The 17,369-nt window shown below is 43.0% G+C and overlaps 2 protein-coding genes across 3 annotated transcripts in view; one reads left to right on the top strand and one right to left on the bottom strand.

Moving 5' to 3' along the window:
• The window catches only part of Smn1 (survival of motor neuron 1, telomeric), an 11,272-nt gene extending 9,320 nt beyond the window's left edge, over positions 1 to 1,952 (top strand). Inside the window, exon 9 of the mRNA XM_028790204.1 lies at positions 1,637 to 1,952. The gene's annotated coding sequence lies outside the window, so the exon portion shown is untranslated. The remainder of the gene's footprint in view (positions 1 to 1,636) is intronic.
• A 7,009-nt stretch (positions 1,953 to 8,961) lies between these two features.
• Naip (NLR family apoptosis inhibitory protein) overlaps positions 8,962 to 17,369 on the bottom strand; it is a 40,780-nt gene continuing 32,372 nt past the window's right edge. For both annotated transcript variants that reach the window (XM_028790191.1, XM_028790192.1), the window contains exons 13-14: positions 15,075 to 15,239; positions 8,962 to 9,503 (exon numbers count right to left, since the gene is read on the bottom strand). In XM_028790191.1, the coding sequence (XP_028646024.1) occupies positions 9,139 to 9,503; positions 15,075 to 15,239 (530 nt within the window). In that variant the 3' untranslated portion in view covers positions 8,962 to 9,138. The remainder of the gene's footprint in view (positions 9,504 to 15,074; positions 15,240 to 17,369) is intronic.

Below are 17,369 nucleotides of genomic sequence, written 5' to 3'. Positions count from 1 at the left end.
TGTGTGTGTGTGTGTGTGTGTGTGTGTGTGTGTGTGTGTGTGTGTGTAGGGGCGGGGGTGCATGGCCAACAGAAGAGGATGTTGGATCCCCTGAGCTTGAGTTACACATGGTTGTTAGCTGCTTGACATGGTGCTGGGAACTGAACTCAGAGTCTAGAAGATCAGCAAGTGCTCTTTAACTGCCGAGCCCTCTCTCTAGCCCTACTAAAGACTGCCAAAAATTAGATTGAGTATTGAATTATTCCCACATAATCAAATTCTCATGGTGTCAAAATATCATCCCAAATTCTGCGTAGTTGTTTTGGTAATGTTGGCAAAACAAAGATTCTTAGGCTGGCCTTAAACTCGTGTTAGCCACCCTCAGTCTCTGTAGTACAAGGATTATAAACATGCAGCACTATACCTGGTTTAAAATCTGGTTTAGGCCGGGGCGGTGGTGGCGCACATCTTTAATCCCAGCACTTGGGAGGCAGAGGCAGGCGGATTTCTGAGTTCGAGGCCAGCCTGGTCTACAGAGTGAGTGCCAGGACAGCCAGGGATACACAGAGAGACCTTGTCTCGAAAAAAAAAAAAAAAAAAAAAACCAACCTTCCCCACCCCCCAAAAAAGTTCTGGTTTAGGGTGTGAAGATAATTGCAGTGTCATTGGCCAGTCAGGCTTGGGTTTTTTGTGTGGGGTGTGGTGGTAGGGATTGAACCTAGGGCCTCGCACATAAGCAAACATTCTGCCACTGAGCCGTATCACCAGATCCACAGATAATTCTTACATTAAACTTTTGTGTGTATGAGGTTTTACCTACCTGTATGTTTATGTGCCATGTACATGCCTGGTGCTCTTGAGGCTAGAAGAGGACACTGGATTCCATGAAACTGGAATTATATGTAGGTGGTTATAAGTTGCCCAAATCTTCTAACAAGAGTAGTATGTGCTCTTAACCACTGAGCCATCTCTCCAGACCCATCCCCTTTTGTGACAAATGATGCAGTATGTAGTATACTGCATTATTGTCTTAGCCACTGGTCTATTGCTATGAAGAGACACCATGACCAAGACAACTCTGATAAAAGAAAGCTTGCTTGTAGTTTCCGAGGGCTAGTCCACAATCATCATGGCAGAAAGCAGACAGGCATGGCTTGGCATGGTAGCTGATATATGAAGTTTTTATTGTAACTTTCTGGAGGCCCTAATATTTTGAGTTCATTTTTAGCTCTAGAGACTTGTAACATTTTAAACCTAGTGACAAATTTCTAGTTTTACCACCCTGACAAAGCTCTTTATACCATTGTAGTCAATGTTAGTGAGTTTTAGTGAAAAGTTTAACGCATGATTTGATAATTTGTAGTATTTTAATTTTAATAGGAAACATGAAATATAGTACTTAATTTTTTAAATTAATGTTTATATTAATATGTTTTTATTTTTTGAATTCTCTATACAAATATGATTTGGGGACTGATAAGATGCTTCAGAGGCCAAAGGCCTGATGACTTTATTTCACTCCCCAGGGTGGGAGAAGAAAACCAGTTCTTGTTAGTTGCCTCTGACCTCCACACTCACACGTGCATGCATGCATGCACAATTTTTATGTATTTATCGTCATTTTATAACTGCCTAGAGTTTCGTCTTTTCAATTCAGGTTCAGCTCTCTCCCAAGGAGATGGCGTGTTGGGGTCCCTGGTCAATAAGAACAGAAGTCTCCTCGTCATCTCTGTGGACTCTTGGTTAAGTGGTGTCATCTTCAGTGTCTTCCATTCTGGAAGTTCATGCCTAAGTCAGCAGCAATGTATGCTGGGAGCATAAGCAGTTGGAGGAACCGATCAGTGGAAATGTGAGTGCATGGAAGTCAGTCTGCCAAATTGTGACTGAGCACAAACGTAGAATTGTCATTTTCTTAGTATGTCAAGATTTTTATTAATGCCTTTAAAACTAAATAAAAGTCCCTTTTTTTGAAATCTTGACTTTATAGATATTTTACTTTGGGATATATACAGTGATGTTGAGTTGGTTTAATGATACAGAAAGAAAACTACTCAGACTTATTACTTGGGTAAAGGGCAATTTCTGAAGGTAGAACAGACTGATAATCCAAGGTTGGGGAACAAAAGCTAGCTCATGTTGCAGGGGCTGTACTCCCTCTCTCCCTCTGATGTCCCTTACCTCATCATGAATATTGCCTAACTTAATTGCCCATGCCAGTCTCTCCCCATGGTCCTGTGGTGCTGTGTACCATGTAGATTCTTACGGTAAGGATTGGTGTCTAAGCACCCAGGCTTCTCCCTGGCTTACTTACCTTTGAAGGAGGAAGTAGATGTGATCAGCAGTGTTACGCTGGAGATGGAACCCCCTGATAGAGCTCCACTGTTAGAAGACAGACCATGCTGTCCTTTCCTAAGTTTTAGCTAGGTAATCTAAATTAAGTAAGCTCGCTATGCGCCTGTCATATTAGTCATCAAGTAAGTGTTACAAATTAATGAATAGTCACTACCTCTAGTAAATAATACTTTGCAAAATATGCTCTGTGACTTGAGCTTTTAGAAGAGATATTGACCATTATAGATTTAACATAGTTAATTTGCAGGTTAAATTTAATCGTTTACCTTCTAACCAGACATTAGCTATTAACACTAATTTTAACTCCTTTTAGCACCCAGTACATTTATCTGGACTGAGGTCGTTCATTTCATCAAATACTCAACAGTATGTCAATGCTGGGAATTGCTCTCAGCAGAACTAGAAGGATGCACTGTATGCTGACATATAATGTAGTTCCAGGTACTTTGAAAGTTGAGGTAGTAGGATTCATCCTTTGAGACCAGCCTGACCAACATGAGACCACATCTAATACAGTAACAGCAAAGAAACAGGCAGTGGAGATGGCTCTGTGGGTGAAAGCATGGGGAAAGGATAGAGGAGGGGTACGACTGGAGGGTCACTGCGGGTTGCTGCCCGTCAGCCTAGCCCAAACCCACAGGTTCCTGGTTCGCAGGGGAATAATGCAGGCACTGACAAAGATATCAGTGATGACCTCTGACCTCTGTGCATGTGGAAACAGGCATATGCATACTCAAGTGTACACATGTACTCTATCATCTCTTACACCCAAAATGGAAAATAGCCTATGGGGGTGGTTAGAAAGATCTCTTTTGGTTCACGGTTCTGGAGGTTCGGGGCTGATGATTTTGTCTGGTGTGCTGAGCCTGAATCAGGCATAAGCTGCAAGAGGGAACCAAGCATGATTTCTGCATATCTTGTGTGTGTGCACACTTGGCCTCTCAGGAAGCCACCAGGACTCAGTGGGAGCTTCATCGTGATGACTTATCCTAAATACCTTCTGAAGCCTCAGCTGCAAACAGTAGATGAAGTTCCCACTCCTAGCAGCTCATGGCGGAGATTGCATTTGAACACATTATTTGGGAAATACTCAAACCATGGATGAGAGAACATCGGTAAAGGAAAAGGCTCTTGTGTAAGAATGTGTGTGGAGCCTGGAAGGGGTGGACCTCTGAGTTGGAGGTACAGACATGCGCACTACACCTGGTTTAAAATTTGGTTTAGGCCGGGCGGTGGTGGCGCGCATCTTTAATCCCAGCACTTAGGAGGCAGAGGCAGGTGGATTTCTGAGTTGGAGGTGAGCTTGGTGTGCAGAGCGAGTTCCAGGACAGCAGGGGCTACATAGAGAAACCTAGCCTTGAAAAAATAAGAATATGTATGAAATATTCAAGAAGCAGAAAGGAGGCCAGAGTGAGAGGACGGAGAGATGGGGGATGGGGTAAGCAGGAGCAAGGGTCAGGCCATGTGTAGATCACTGTGAGGTGGACAGCATTGGCCGTGAGCTGGGAGCCCAGAGGAGAGGGAGGCACAGGTAGAGCACGAGCTGACCTCCAGGAGGATCCTCTGACTGCACGGTAAAAATACATCACTGATTTCACGGAAGTGGGCTGACCACGTGGAACTCACTGTGTTTTGCAAGCGGAATTGCCAGGATTTGTCAGTAGATGATATGTGGTGTAAGAGGGGCCACTGAGATGGCTCAGCGGTTAAGAGCACTGACTGCTCTTCTGGAAGTCATGAGTTCAAATCCCAGCAACCACACACAAAAAAAAAAAGAGCTAAGGATAGCTCCAAGGGTTTCACTAAGCACCTACAGGACTAAAGGGAGAGTTTCAGGAGAGGAAAGCCTGCATAAAGAGTGCCTCAGTGAAGGGCAAGGTTAAGAGTTAGCTTTGGAGATGTGGAATGTCAGTGTCCAGTAGAGTTCAATAAACAGAGAGCAGGCTAAAGATGGAGATGGAGGAGGTAGTGTGGATGTGGAGCTTAAAGCCAGAGACAGAGCCAGGAGAACTCAGATCCCCCAGGGGTTAGGGGAGAAAGAACAGAGGGCTGAGCTGGAGCTCTCTTGAGGAAAACAGGAGCGATTGATACTCTAAGGGCCGCTGGGGCAGGTGTGTCCTGGAGCCAGCGATGAGCTCAGCCGCTGCTAACAGCACAAATTTGAAGGTACCGATGAGGAGGTCAGAGGTCACTGATAACGTTATGAATCAGCATAGAGGTCACGGTGATGCTAAAACAGCTGTTTTGTTGGTGGCAAAAGCTTGGGAGAAGAGAATGTAAACATGAAAGAACACTTACCAGTGCTTGTAAAGAGCTCTTTCAACCAAAGTTGTTTTTCCGGACTTGTTATATTTGGAGCTTAATAAAATCATACTTGATATCTATTTTTTTGTGAGTTTACAATTATTTTTGTTACCTGTTTCATTTGTCTATGCTTTGATGAAAAATTGATTTCCTAGGTTTTTTTTTTTTAAACTTAAAGCAGATGTGCTAAGAAGGTGCAGGCAGTGTTCAGAAAAGCAGCCTGTTTGACAGATTCAGGGAGTTGGGATATAGAGGATGTGATCAGAAACAGATGTAGCTTTGTTTTTTTGCTTTTAAGTGCTGAAGAATAAACCAGAACCATTGAATTCTTTTTAGAATTGTTTCTTTAAAAAAAAAAAAGACTTAAAAATTTTTCTTTTATGGGTATGGGTGTTTTGCCTGCATATGCGTGTATTTGTAACCATGTATTTGTCTGATATTCGTCGAGGCCAGAAAAGGACATTGGATCCTGGAACTGGAGTTGCAGCTGGTTGTAAGCCATGCTGGTACTGGAAATTGAGCCTGGGTCCACTGCTAACAGCACAAATTTGAAGGAATCACTACTGCTTTTAACCACTGAGTCATCTTTCCAGCTCCTGTTTCTTTTTTATTTGCAATGCTAGTGATCAAACCCCAGGCCTCACACATGCTGGAGCACTCAGCAGCCTCCCCAACTCTTCCTCTGCTTTATTTTGAGACAGTGTCTCTCTAGATTGCCCATGCCAGCCTCAACTTGTGCTTCTGCCTCAGCCTCCAGAGTAGCTGGGTTTATACACATGTGCTACTGCACACAGCTTACCCAGGCTTTTCTCTATCCATGCTACTAAATGAGTTAAATCAGTTGCCAAGTTATTGCCTCCTGTTTCTAAATTGAGTATTCACGATGGAACAGGCTTCCTGTTCTGAACAGGAATTGAGTATTCACGATGGAACAGGCTTCCTGTTCTCTCCCCTGTCATCCCTGCATACACAGCGTTGCGGCCAATAGAGGATGCTGCTGAGACACTGAGGGAGCCAGGGGCTTCTTCTGGTTCTGGAGAGCTGGGGGGGTCCTTGCAGCACTGGATCCATCCACAGGCACCGGGAATCACACACAGTGGTGGGCAGCACATAGCATTCTGAGGTCTCTTGCAGCCAAATTCAGCCCAGGAGCTCCTAGCAACACCAAGGCCCTAGCAAGCTTTGGTGTAATGACCTTATCCTGAAAGGCACTGCTCTAAACACCAGGGTTTCTCAGCCGAAGATGAAGAGCCTGAGTGTGGTCAGTTCCTCTTATTCCTTACAAGCCAGTCTCTGTAGTCCAGTTCTCAGAGCTAATGACTGCAAATTTCCCCAAACTTCCCCGTGGTAAGTATTCTTATGACTTCTGTCCTTTCAGTGGACTCTGAGATACAATACTTAGAACCTTTCTGAGTACAAAGGTATTAACATATCAGATAAGCAAGAAGATCTGATTCTTCAGAGGGAGGTTGTGTTACTCTTTTGATGACAAGTCACTTGTTTAATTATAAAATTCTATAGATGAATGGGTATTTTGTCTCTACATGTATTTCGTATGTATACATGGAGCCTCCATGTGACCGCTGAGGGTTGAACCTGGTTCTTTTCACTGCTGAGCCATCCCTCCAGCCCTTATTTACTTAAACTTTATAGTAATATTCTTATGTATTTTTTTGACAATGCTAGAGACTGTGCTTAGGGTCTCAAGAATACTCTGTAGCAGTTACTTCTGAACTACACCCCAAGCTTATATTTTACTTGAAATATTAAAATGACAGGCAATGATAAAACAAAACAATAATACAACAGGGAGAAAACAGTCATCAAGAATGCTGCCTGCTTCAGCACTCGGGAAGCCAATCAAGAATGCCACCTGCTTTGATACTTGGGGAAACCAATGCTAATTTTTTTTTAACCTTAGGAATATTTCCCAAGCTTTATTTTATAACTGAACAATAAAAAACATATATTTAAGGTGTTTTTATATACATTATGTATTGGAACATGGTCCAAGAATAAAGTCATGTGAGGAAAATTCTGAGTGCTTGTGAGAACACTCCAAGAAAACAACTCTGACTAGGTGACCTCAGTTTCTTCAAAACATGGAACTGTTCTTGGGATGTGTTTCATGCCCCTCCCACGTGTATCGGGTATGAGCGAGTTTACTTCAGTTACTCGTTATTGCTTGTGCTGTTATCAATTAAATGTTTATCCTTTATATGCCTCTATTGCAGTGGTTCTCAACCTCTCTGTGACCCTTTAATACTGTCTTAGTTAGGGTTTTACTGCTGTGAACAGACACCATGATCAAGATAACTCTTATAATTCAGTCTATTATCATTATGGGCAGGAAGCATGACAGCATCCAGGCAGGCATGGTAATGGAGGAGCTGAGAGTTCCACATCCTGTTCTGAAGGCAGCTAGGAGAAGACTGACTTCCAGGAAGCTAGGAAGAATGTCTCAAAGGCCATCCCCACAGTGACATACTTCCTCCAAAAAGGCTATACCTCCTAGTAATGCCACTCCCTGGGCCAAGCATATTCGAACTGTAGTGCCAGGGAAATTTTAGTGATCCCCAAAACCAGACCAGAGCCGATCTGATGCAACTCACAACAGGGTCTTTATTCTATTTGAGCTAGATCAGGCCCCTTAGTGCACCACCATCACACAGGACGGTTTTGGTGATGAAGAGGCCTGAATATCAGGGCAAGGCTTTATAGAAAGCAGCAAGGGTGGAGGATGGGTGTGAGTGTGCAAGCATCTAATTGGGAAGTTACTATGGCCTTTAACATAGTTGGCTGGTGCTGGGAGTCATATCATAAACTTAATTTCTGCTTCCCTCTGCATTAGTAGTTGTTAGGTGGGGGTGGGCTTATAACCTGGGGGTGTGGGTTTGTTGGGGTAATAACCTGGAGGCGCTGGTTTTGTTGGGGGTATAACCTGGAGATGCAGGTCTTCTTGGAGGTTAGCCTAGAGACTGGAGCTAGGTTCGAGTTTTGTTGTGGGGTAACTTGGAAACTAATACTAGGTACTGACCTGTTAGTTTAACTGAGTTCAAACTTAGGTCAGGTTCTCTAAAATAGAGTCTGAACCTAAAAGATTTGGCCTCTCAAAACCACCACAAATACAATTCCTTTGTTATGGTGATCCCCCAACCATAAAATTTTTTTTGTTGCTACTTCATAACTTTAATTTTGCTATTGTTATAATTCATAAATATTTATGTTTTCTGATGGTCTTAAGTGACCCCCATGAAAGGGTCATCTGACCCTCAAAGGGGTCAAGACCTACAGGTTGAGAACTACTGCTTTATAGAAAAGCATGTTTTTGCCACATGTGGCTTGTATTTATGATTGTATATAGCCTGAACTCATGAGAACTTTTTTCAGGTAGTTTTTCTTAACTCTCAGAGTATAAATTGTCTGATGCTCTAAATAAAGTTGACTATTCTATGAGCCTTTAGTCCACCTCATTTATTGCCTCTATTCTTCCAGGTCCCACTGCCTCTAGAGAGGTGACAGTTAGGAAATGACAAATAAGTATCACAATCAAGTTAATATGCCCAGAATTCCTTACAAGATTAAGTCATATACCCCAAACAGAGTGGATTTCCAAAAAAAATTATAAAGCTATCCTAATATATGTAACTCCCAAAAGCCTGTGGAACAAAAGCCGTTTTCTCTAAGCCCATTTTCCCTCTCACATTTGAAATAGATGAGAGATGGTGTAAGCATACAAGGCCACAACAAGACGTGAATATACCAAAGCCCTGCAAAAACTGAAGAGCATCTCCTGGAGAGAGTTAGCTGCATCCTGTCGTAAAGTCAACTCCTGTCTCATTGTGTATAGAACTGATTCAGTCCTCAAACTGGCCATTTCTTACTTATGTGAATTATTCCTTCCACAGTGTAGTTTTTACATAGATCAATGTTCCTTTCCCCAGTCCCTTGCTTTGACCTTGATAATGGACAGTTCTCTGTAGGAACTTGACTGAAGCTCTAATCTTTAGACAGGAGGGACCACACAAGGACTGCCAAGGCACAGCCCCTCATAGTTCAATGTAGGCATGCAGGTTCTCAAATGGTTACCAGCCTGATACAGCTCAAGAATATTCTTGTATATGCAATAGTAAGTGATTTGGTTTGGATTTGGATCTAGAGTAAAGTCTTGTTGTGTAGCCCAGGCTGGACTCAAACTTTTTTTTTTTTTTTAAGATTTATTTAATGTAATGTACTATAGCTGTCTTTAGACACAGCAGAAGAGGGCATCGGATCCCATTACAGAGGGTTGTGAGCCACCATGTGCTTGCTAGGAATTGAACTCAAGACCTCTAGAAGAGCAGTCAGTGCTCTTAATTGCTAAGCCATCTCTCAGCCCCAGACTCAAACTCTTGATCCTCCTGCTCAGTTTCCTAAGAACTAGGATGACACTATGCCTGTCTAGAGTGAAATGTATTAAAAAATCAAGTTTTTAGACCCGCCAGTAATCTTCCATAGCATCCCTCACTTCTGAATGATAGGAGAGAATGGCACCACCCACCTCCAGTGAACAGTCAAGCGTTTGGACTGAGGGTGTCTTTCCTTCACATCATTAATCACTTTCATGTCCTCTTCATCCAGGAGCCAACTGAGCATCCCGAGCCTGGTGAGGCTGGGCAGTCGGGACACACACTGACCCAGAGCCTTGACAGTGGTGGCCTGAACTTGAATGCATTCTGGGATATGCCTGGAAATGTCCAGGTTTTGCAGGTTTGGCAGGTTGTCCAGGACTTGAAAGAAATTTCTGTAGCCTTCCTCTGTAATCTTGTGATTCAGTGTAAGGTCTAAGTTCTCAAGTTTTTGGAAGCCTCCACTGGTTGCACCCTTGGCTGGAAAGAAAACAACAAAAATATTTATGAAGATAAATGCTATGAAGACTCGAGCAAAGCTTACAAGGCTATTTGTAACTAATCGCACACCTATCACTAATGAAAGTAGGGACTACTCAGCATATTTTTTTTCCCACAAGAGCAGGTCCCACTATATAGCCCTGGATGGCCTACAACTCACTTAGATAGCTGAGGCTGGCCTAGAACTCACATCTGCCTACCGCTGCCTTTTGACAGTTGGGATTAAAGGCGATGTGCCACAATGCTTGGCTTTACACATGTTTTAAAGAGTGTTCTTTGAAAGCCCTAAACGGCAGCCTCGTTGATAGGTAACAAGGCCATACTGCAAGGGCGAAGCAGAAACCAGGAAGTGGAGAACAGAGAATTTTGGTTGTCTGAGCAATGTGGTCTTCTGTACTTACAGGACACATGGCAAGGCAGGAACAGGTTACAGCACAAGAAACCGAGGGATTATGGGGGCAGTGTCTTCCCTTTTGCAGAGAAAGGTTGTCTTCTCACTGCGACTGTTTTCCAGTTTGCCCAAATGGCTTCCTGGCTACTTAGAGCTCTGGTGAAAATGTGGGCGGGACAAGCCCTAAGAAGATGTTTCAGCTGTACCCGAAGTAGGACTGGTCAGTGATAGGGGACATTTCTCACTACTGGTCAGTGATAGTCAGGGGACATTTCTCACTGCTGGTCAGTGATAGTCCGGGGTCATTTCTCATTTCTCTGAATGGCCGACTTTTTTTGAGAGAGAGAAGGACTGAGATTATTGCTTTCAAATATGAGATTCTCGGTCTGAGAAGTCCTTGTCCTAACAGAAAAGAATAAGACATAATATTTGGAGATGAAAGAATCTATACAAGTTAATGCTGCCCAATCTTCCTCTGAAGGAAAGAGATATGAAGCTTTAAAAAAATCATAAATTACACTCATCCTTTATTTTTTGAGACAAGGTCGTGTGCGTGTGTGTGCGTGTGTGTTGTGTGTCCGTCCAGAAGAAGACATCAGTTGTCTTCCTCTGTCGTAGTACTTCTTTTCCCTTGAGACAGGGGTCTGTCCCTGTACCTGGGTCTTGTAGATTTTCCTGCTCTCATTAAATTTGCAGTTATTTGCAAACAGTGCTAAAATTCTAATCTTCATGGTTACAGAGCAATCATCGTAATCTCTGAGCCACGTCTCCAGCCCCATCTTTGATGTCTTGATCCTCCTATTCATCCTGTGAATGTTGCAGTTCTAAGATTGCACCACCACCATGCCTGACTAAGTTACTTTTATCTTATTCTATTCATTTATTCATGTTTTCTAGACAGGCTCTTACTATGTAGAGCTGGCTGGCCTGGAACTTACTGTGCAGACCAGGCTGACCTGGAACTTACAGAGAGACCAATCTACTTGCATTATGTCTTCTGGGTGCCAGGATTACGGACAGGTGCCACCACACCTGGCTAAACTACCACTTTAAATAGAATTTATAAAGCAACAGTGCTGAGCAGTAACAAGATGAAACCTGTTTCTACCACACCCATGAAGGCCATCCCAGCAGGACCTTTACTGTCTTCTCCAGGTTCTCAGGAACCAACTCCTTTCTCTCCAGACACTCTTATGCTTAATTTTTAAGGTTCTTCAAACTGATCTGGTTCTAGGACACAGGTGATTTTATTATTCACGTGTCCTAACGCTCCTCTGCCAGCCTTGCTTCCCTGTCTTTACAGGGTCTCCTTCTCGAGAGCTTCCCTGACCCCAAATCAGGTTGAGTTGTTCTGCTGTAGCAGAAGCAAACAGTGAAGGAGAATTGGTCAGAATGGATTCACCAAGAATGCCCTAAGACTGACAAAAAGCTACCAAGCCACAGACTCTATCAGTTCTATAAATCCCAAGCAGAGTAACTAACTACCTCTAGCCATGTGGAACTCAGATATGCTGTTAGTTGGTGTTTGGCCATAACAAATCCCGTCAAATACAGTCACTTTGAGGTTAGGGCTTCAACATATGGACGTTGTGAGGACAAAATGAAGTTGATGTTGACTGCCACAAAGCAAAACCTCTACTCTAGTTCCTGATGCTCTGGATGCCAAAGCAGGGTAGGGGGTTCTGAGCCAGCCTGGACTTCATGGTGAGGCTTTGTCAGAAAAAGAAAGAAAGAAAGAAAAATCTTAAAAGCTATTGAATAGCAGAAAAACACACCCCACCATTAAAGACCTCCTAAAGTGAGAACTTTGGGTACTGACACTTAACAAAAGAAATGATACAGGCCAGAAACCTAAGTGAAAGTAACTCCAAAATAGAGTGCACTAGAAAAGTATTTCAAAGATGAAGGCAAAAGCTACTTCTCTATCCTTAAAATGGAAAAAAGTCACGACTACCTAACCCAGAGTAGAAGGAATGCTACCAGAGTCCTTCAGGCAGAAGCAAAGAGGCCACTGGTGAGGGCAAACATGGAGACTCAGGACCAGCAGTGGTGAATCGATCCATTGCAACAGGCAGAGACAGTGAATCCATACATTGTAGCAGGCAGAGACCACTGTCTCTGAGTGACTGAGGCACTAAGAACACGAGGTTACCGTCAAAGGTTTCCCCAAGGTGGTTGGTTACCAGTCTAGGCTCCACAGGAGACCTTGTCTCAAAAACAGCAACAGTAAAACATAAAGGAATCAATAAATCTAGCTTGTGAATGCTAACACAGAACTGTTTAAAATACTAATTGGAGGGTTGAAATGCATGTAAAAACTAAAATACACCACATGCAAATGGGTAGAAGTTAAATATAATTTTTATTTATTTATTTTTTATTTTTACATTGTGTGTGTGTGTGTGTGTGTGTGTGTGTGTGTGCCTGCCTGCATGCCACAGCATGTATGTGAAGATCAGAGAAGTCTTCAGGCTAGGCCAAAACCCCCTTACCTGCTGAGCCATCTTGACAACTCAGATAAATAAAGCTTATATATTCCAGGGGTACCTACCTGACTCATAAAGTGGTAAAAGAATTAGTATTAGTTTATATTCTTCAAATTTCAAACCTTATTATCTAAGACAACACTGAAAGAGGAAAATGTGGAGCTGGAACTCCACATGGCTATATAAGCCTTGATCCTGAAGCAGGAAGATGACTATGGATTCAAAGCCAACTTGACTTCACATTGTGAATTTGAAGCCAGCCTGGGCTACAGAGCAGATCCTACCTAATCACTCCTGAAGAAAAAAAAATGCAGTTAATAAGCTAATAAGTGTAGGAAGAAAAAACAAAGGGAAAAACACATTGGATGGAAGAAAGAAAGAAAGAAAGAAAGAAAGAAAGAAAGAAAGGAAGGAAGGAAGGAAGGAAGGAAGGAAGGAAGGAAGGAAGGAAGGAAGGAAGGGAAAAGAGAAACCAATACCAAATAAAAATACACAGAGGGCTGACACACCCCTGACATCCTAGTTCTGGGGAAGCAGAAGCAGGAAGATCAGGGCCATCAAGGGCTACATAGCAAGTAAAAGTCCAGACTAGACTAATAATCAACAGATGCTGTCTAAAAAAACAGGTGAAAACTTAACTATATTAACAATATAATACAGTAAAATAATATAGTATATTAAACATGAATAAAAAGATTAATGAATTGGGTTTTTATTTTAAAATTTCTGTGCATGTGTGAGTGTGTGTGTGTGTGTGTGTGTGTGTATAAGTGTGTATGTGGAGGGGGCGAGTACCATGTATATGTATATGTGGGTGTTTGTAGAGTCCAGAAATTAATGGTGGATGTCTTCTCAGTTTCTCTCCACTGTAGAGAGAATATCGTTTGTTTGTTTCTTTGTTTTTGTTTTTTTGTTTTTTTCGAGACAGGGTTTCTCTGTGTAGTCCTGGCTGTCCTGGAACTCACACTGTAGACCAGGCTGGCCTCGAACTCAGAAATCTGTCTGCCTCTGCCTCCCAACTGCTGGGATTAAAGACGTGCGCCACCACCGCCTGGCTAGAGAATACTCTAACCCTAACCCCAACCCTAACCCTAACCCTAACCCTAACCCTAACCCTAACCCTAACCCTAACCCTAACCCTAATAAATCTGACAGCCCATGGTTTAGGCAGGAAATAGGAGGCAGAAAGGATTCTGGGATAGTGTGAGGTAAGAGATTCACCCAGGAAACATGTGACAATCCAGACACATGGTACCTGAGCACAGGTAACCAGCCACTCAACAGAATATAGATCAGAATAAATAGGTTATATTAAGTTACGATCTAGTCAGAGAAGAGCCTAGTAGTATGGCCAAAGTATTTGTAAATACATTTTGAATCTGAGTCTTATCCTGGGAGTATGGGACTGGGAGGAAGAACCAGGCATAGCTTCTACACTCCACCTTACTTTTTGAGACCAGTTTTCACAGGAGCTCAAAGATTCCACTATTTTGTCTGGCTAGTAAGTGCAATGGACTCTCCTGCCCTCAGCTCCATAGTGTCTCCTCTTTTGGATGCATGCTTCACATCACACTGAGAGCTTCACTGCATAGACTGGAAGTACTTTACAGATGGCGCCATCTCTGCAACCTCAGATTTGTATCAGGTATTATTTTGGTGCTTGGGATTTTTGTTTGTTTGTTTGTTCTGAGACAAGACCTCTTGTAACACATACTGGCTCCTACCTTACTATGTGGCCAAGAATGATGACCCGGATGGTGAATATCCTCTTACTTCTACCTCTTGAGTTCTGGGCTTACAGATGTGTACCATGATAATCACTACGCCTGTCTGTATGTTGTGCTAGGGATGAAGCCCAGGGTTTCACGCATGCTAGACAAGTATTGTATCAACTGAACTTCCTGGAGTCAACTTTTAAGTCTAACTATGTAACTGTGGAAGAAACTCACCTTAAATTCTGTTACATAGAATAAAAGACAGGAAAAAGACATGAAAATGATACTGGGCACTTATCTTAATATACAAGAAGTGAGAATAAGGCAAGAAATGCCACCACAGATAAAGAGCACTGGCCTACCCTTAAGATCTTACAACTCTACATGTGCTGTGTGCCTCACTTGAAGATGTAAAAGCAAAGCGTGAGGGAGGTAGACAAGGTAGCATAGATCCGTTAATTGATTATTTATTTATTTGGGGATTGAGCATGGGCTTCTGGCATTGGTGATGATCTGTGTTCTAATTCTGGTTTAGTTGTACTCAGATAAAATCCCTAAGACCGTGAACTGGAGAACCTTGTTCAGCTCCACACTGCAGACTTTTATAGATTCTTACACATAAACACTCAGGTAATAAAACGAGTACCCTGCCAGGCTTGTGAAACACCAAGTATCGTACAGACTTGCCTAGGCTGTTGTCCAGGGGTAGAACACTGGCCTAGAGAGTGAGACACTGGGCTCAGTCCCCAGCCCTGGGAAAACAAGACCACAGACTGGATGCTTTCATAGCTCCCCAAAGAGGCTGTTGGCTTTCCCAGTCTGACCAGGCTGAACCAGAATCTGCAGAAGGGCATGAGAGGAAGCAGCATGAAGGAGGAAATGAGGAAGTAGACACCTGCAGCAGGCAGCTCCAACGATTCTGCTGGCTTCTGCACAAAGGAACCCCTTCTATACTCACCAATTTCCAACACACTGTCATCATCCAAAGTCTCTGCAAAGACAAGAACTCGGAGACACGGAAGTTGCAGGCATTGCTGGACAATCAGTTTAGCCACTTGGTGAATCCCATCCCCAGTGGGAAGGAACAGTTCCTCCAGGTTCCTGAGAGAACCCAGAGCCTGGGCTGTGGGAGACACAAGAGAGCCATGCTCAGGAGATGTTCCATCATGAGAGCCAATGACTTACACAGTCTGTAGTCCAGGAGGCCCCACCTAGCACAGGCCTCCTCATCACTGTCCTCTCCAAGGGCAGGAGAAGGGGTCAGCACACAGCTGTTCCCTGCTGCTCTCTGCGGCTGCTTCCCCCATCCTCCCTCAACCTGTCTCTTCACCCAAGTCCTCGCTGTCTCTCCATCTCCATTTCCTCTCCCACAGCTAGGCTTCCTCTGGCTGCAGGTCACTTTACTGACTCCATAAAGCCTTCATCCCACCCTTCTTTACCACCCTTCTTTACCTTCACTCCACCCCCTGCCAGCACCCCAGTGATTCCACCTGCACTTAGACACTAAAGCATGGTCCACCACTGTGACAACCCTCCTTCCCAAAGACACTCTTTGCTCAGCAGGATATTCTGTAGATCACATGATCACTAAGTCTACTTCCGAATCCCCATAGAAACTATTTTGAAAACTTTCTAGCATGGACCAATGTTCCAGATTTATCGTTGGCTTTCCCGCTTTCAGTTCTTGAATGAATCATGTCTCCACACACTCTAATTCTTTTAGGAAAGAGTATTTAGAAATCAAGTCCAGGTTTTTGGACAGTTGACACGGTGCTTGCTTAGCCTGCCTGAGACCCTCGGCGAAGGGATCTTGTGCACTGTGTGGATGCACCACCTGTCAATAAAAAGCTGATGGCCTATTAGCAAAAGGCAGGAAGTAAAAGGGTGGGAGTTCTGGTCAAGAGACTGGAACTCTGGGAGATAGTCAGAAATGAGAGATTCATCTTGAACTCTGAGGAAGTCAGACACATGAAACTGAGGAGTTGTAGCTAACCATATAGAAGACAAAATAGTTTAAATCAGTTATAAAAGTTATGAGCTAGTCAGGAAACAGGCCAAAGCTTGTGGACTAGGCACTTATTCATAAATAAATAAGTCCCTGAGTTGTTATTTGGAAACTGGGGTGCAGGTGGAGAAGCCTGCAGTTACATCCGGATTCTGACCTGCACACATGTACACAGGCACAAACACACCAAATAACTGAGCCTTGGTTTTGCTCCATTGTTTTGATAAAAAGCAAAGCAAGATGGGTAGCCAGCAGATCCACTGAAAACTCAGGGAGTTTCTCGTTCTTGTCATATCCGCTTAAACCAGCAAAATTGGATATAAAATTTCAGTTTCAGCATGTGCTGACAGCAGTTATAGTAGTATGCACAGGATATAAGTTCCATTTAGTTGGGTTAAATGATTTATTTTGGGCTTTTAAAAGACAGAGTCTCACTCTATAGTTCAGACTGGCCTGGTACTCATAATCCCGCTGCCTCATCCTCCCAGTCTTGAGATCGTGGGCATGTGCCACCACTCCTGGGTTCCAAGTGATCGTTCTCAAACGGGTGACTTAAGACATCTACATACTGGAAGAAATTATCCTAGCTTTGTACAGAAAACAAAACTGTTTCAAATAGAAAAGAAATAAGCAGTTGAACACTTGTATCTATTACTAGTAAAGTGCTTTCTGGTCTCTTTTGTGACTGTCCCAAGAGACACCTGTGTATGCAAACCTAGATTTGTATATATGTTTCCACATCTATGGATGTTTATGGAATAACAAACAATGAATCTGGACCAATATTTCCAATTTTTGGTTCTGTCTTTCTTCCTGTCATTTGAAAAGCTAATTAACATAGTGTGTGTGTGTGTGTGTGTGTGGTATATTTGTGTTGGTATATGTGTAACATGGTTAGGGGTTAGTGGTTAAAGGACTGCTTTTGGAAGTGGGCATTGTCCCCGTCCATCATATGGGTCCCACAGATCCAACTCTCTGTCAGCCTTGGTGCCAGGCCTCTTCCTTGCTGAACCATCTCCCAGGCCTTTTTCCTGACAAATTTATTTACAATTTTGGCAGACCTCTGTGAGGAAAATCCTCAAATTCACTTTGTGGCACTCATTTTTTTAAAAAGAAAAAATACTTCACTTCATTATGGATTTATTCTAAGCAGTTCATAGGAAGTCAAAGAATTGCTTCCTTATGTCTGAGACAGACTAGACTTCTTCTTCTTCTTCTTCTTCTTCTTCTTCTTCTTCTTCTTCTTCT

Source organism: Grammomys surdaster, unplaced genomic scaffold, assembly GCF_004785775.1.
Source record: "Grammomys surdaster isolate TR1022 unplaced genomic scaffold, NIH_TR_1.0 125876, whole genome shotgun sequence".
NCBI lineage: Eukaryota > Metazoa > Chordata > Mammalia > Rodentia > Muridae > Grammomys > Grammomys surdaster.
The sequence above is the reverse complement of the archived record's forward strand: the minus strand, read 5'-3'. Positions and strand labels throughout refer to the sequence as shown.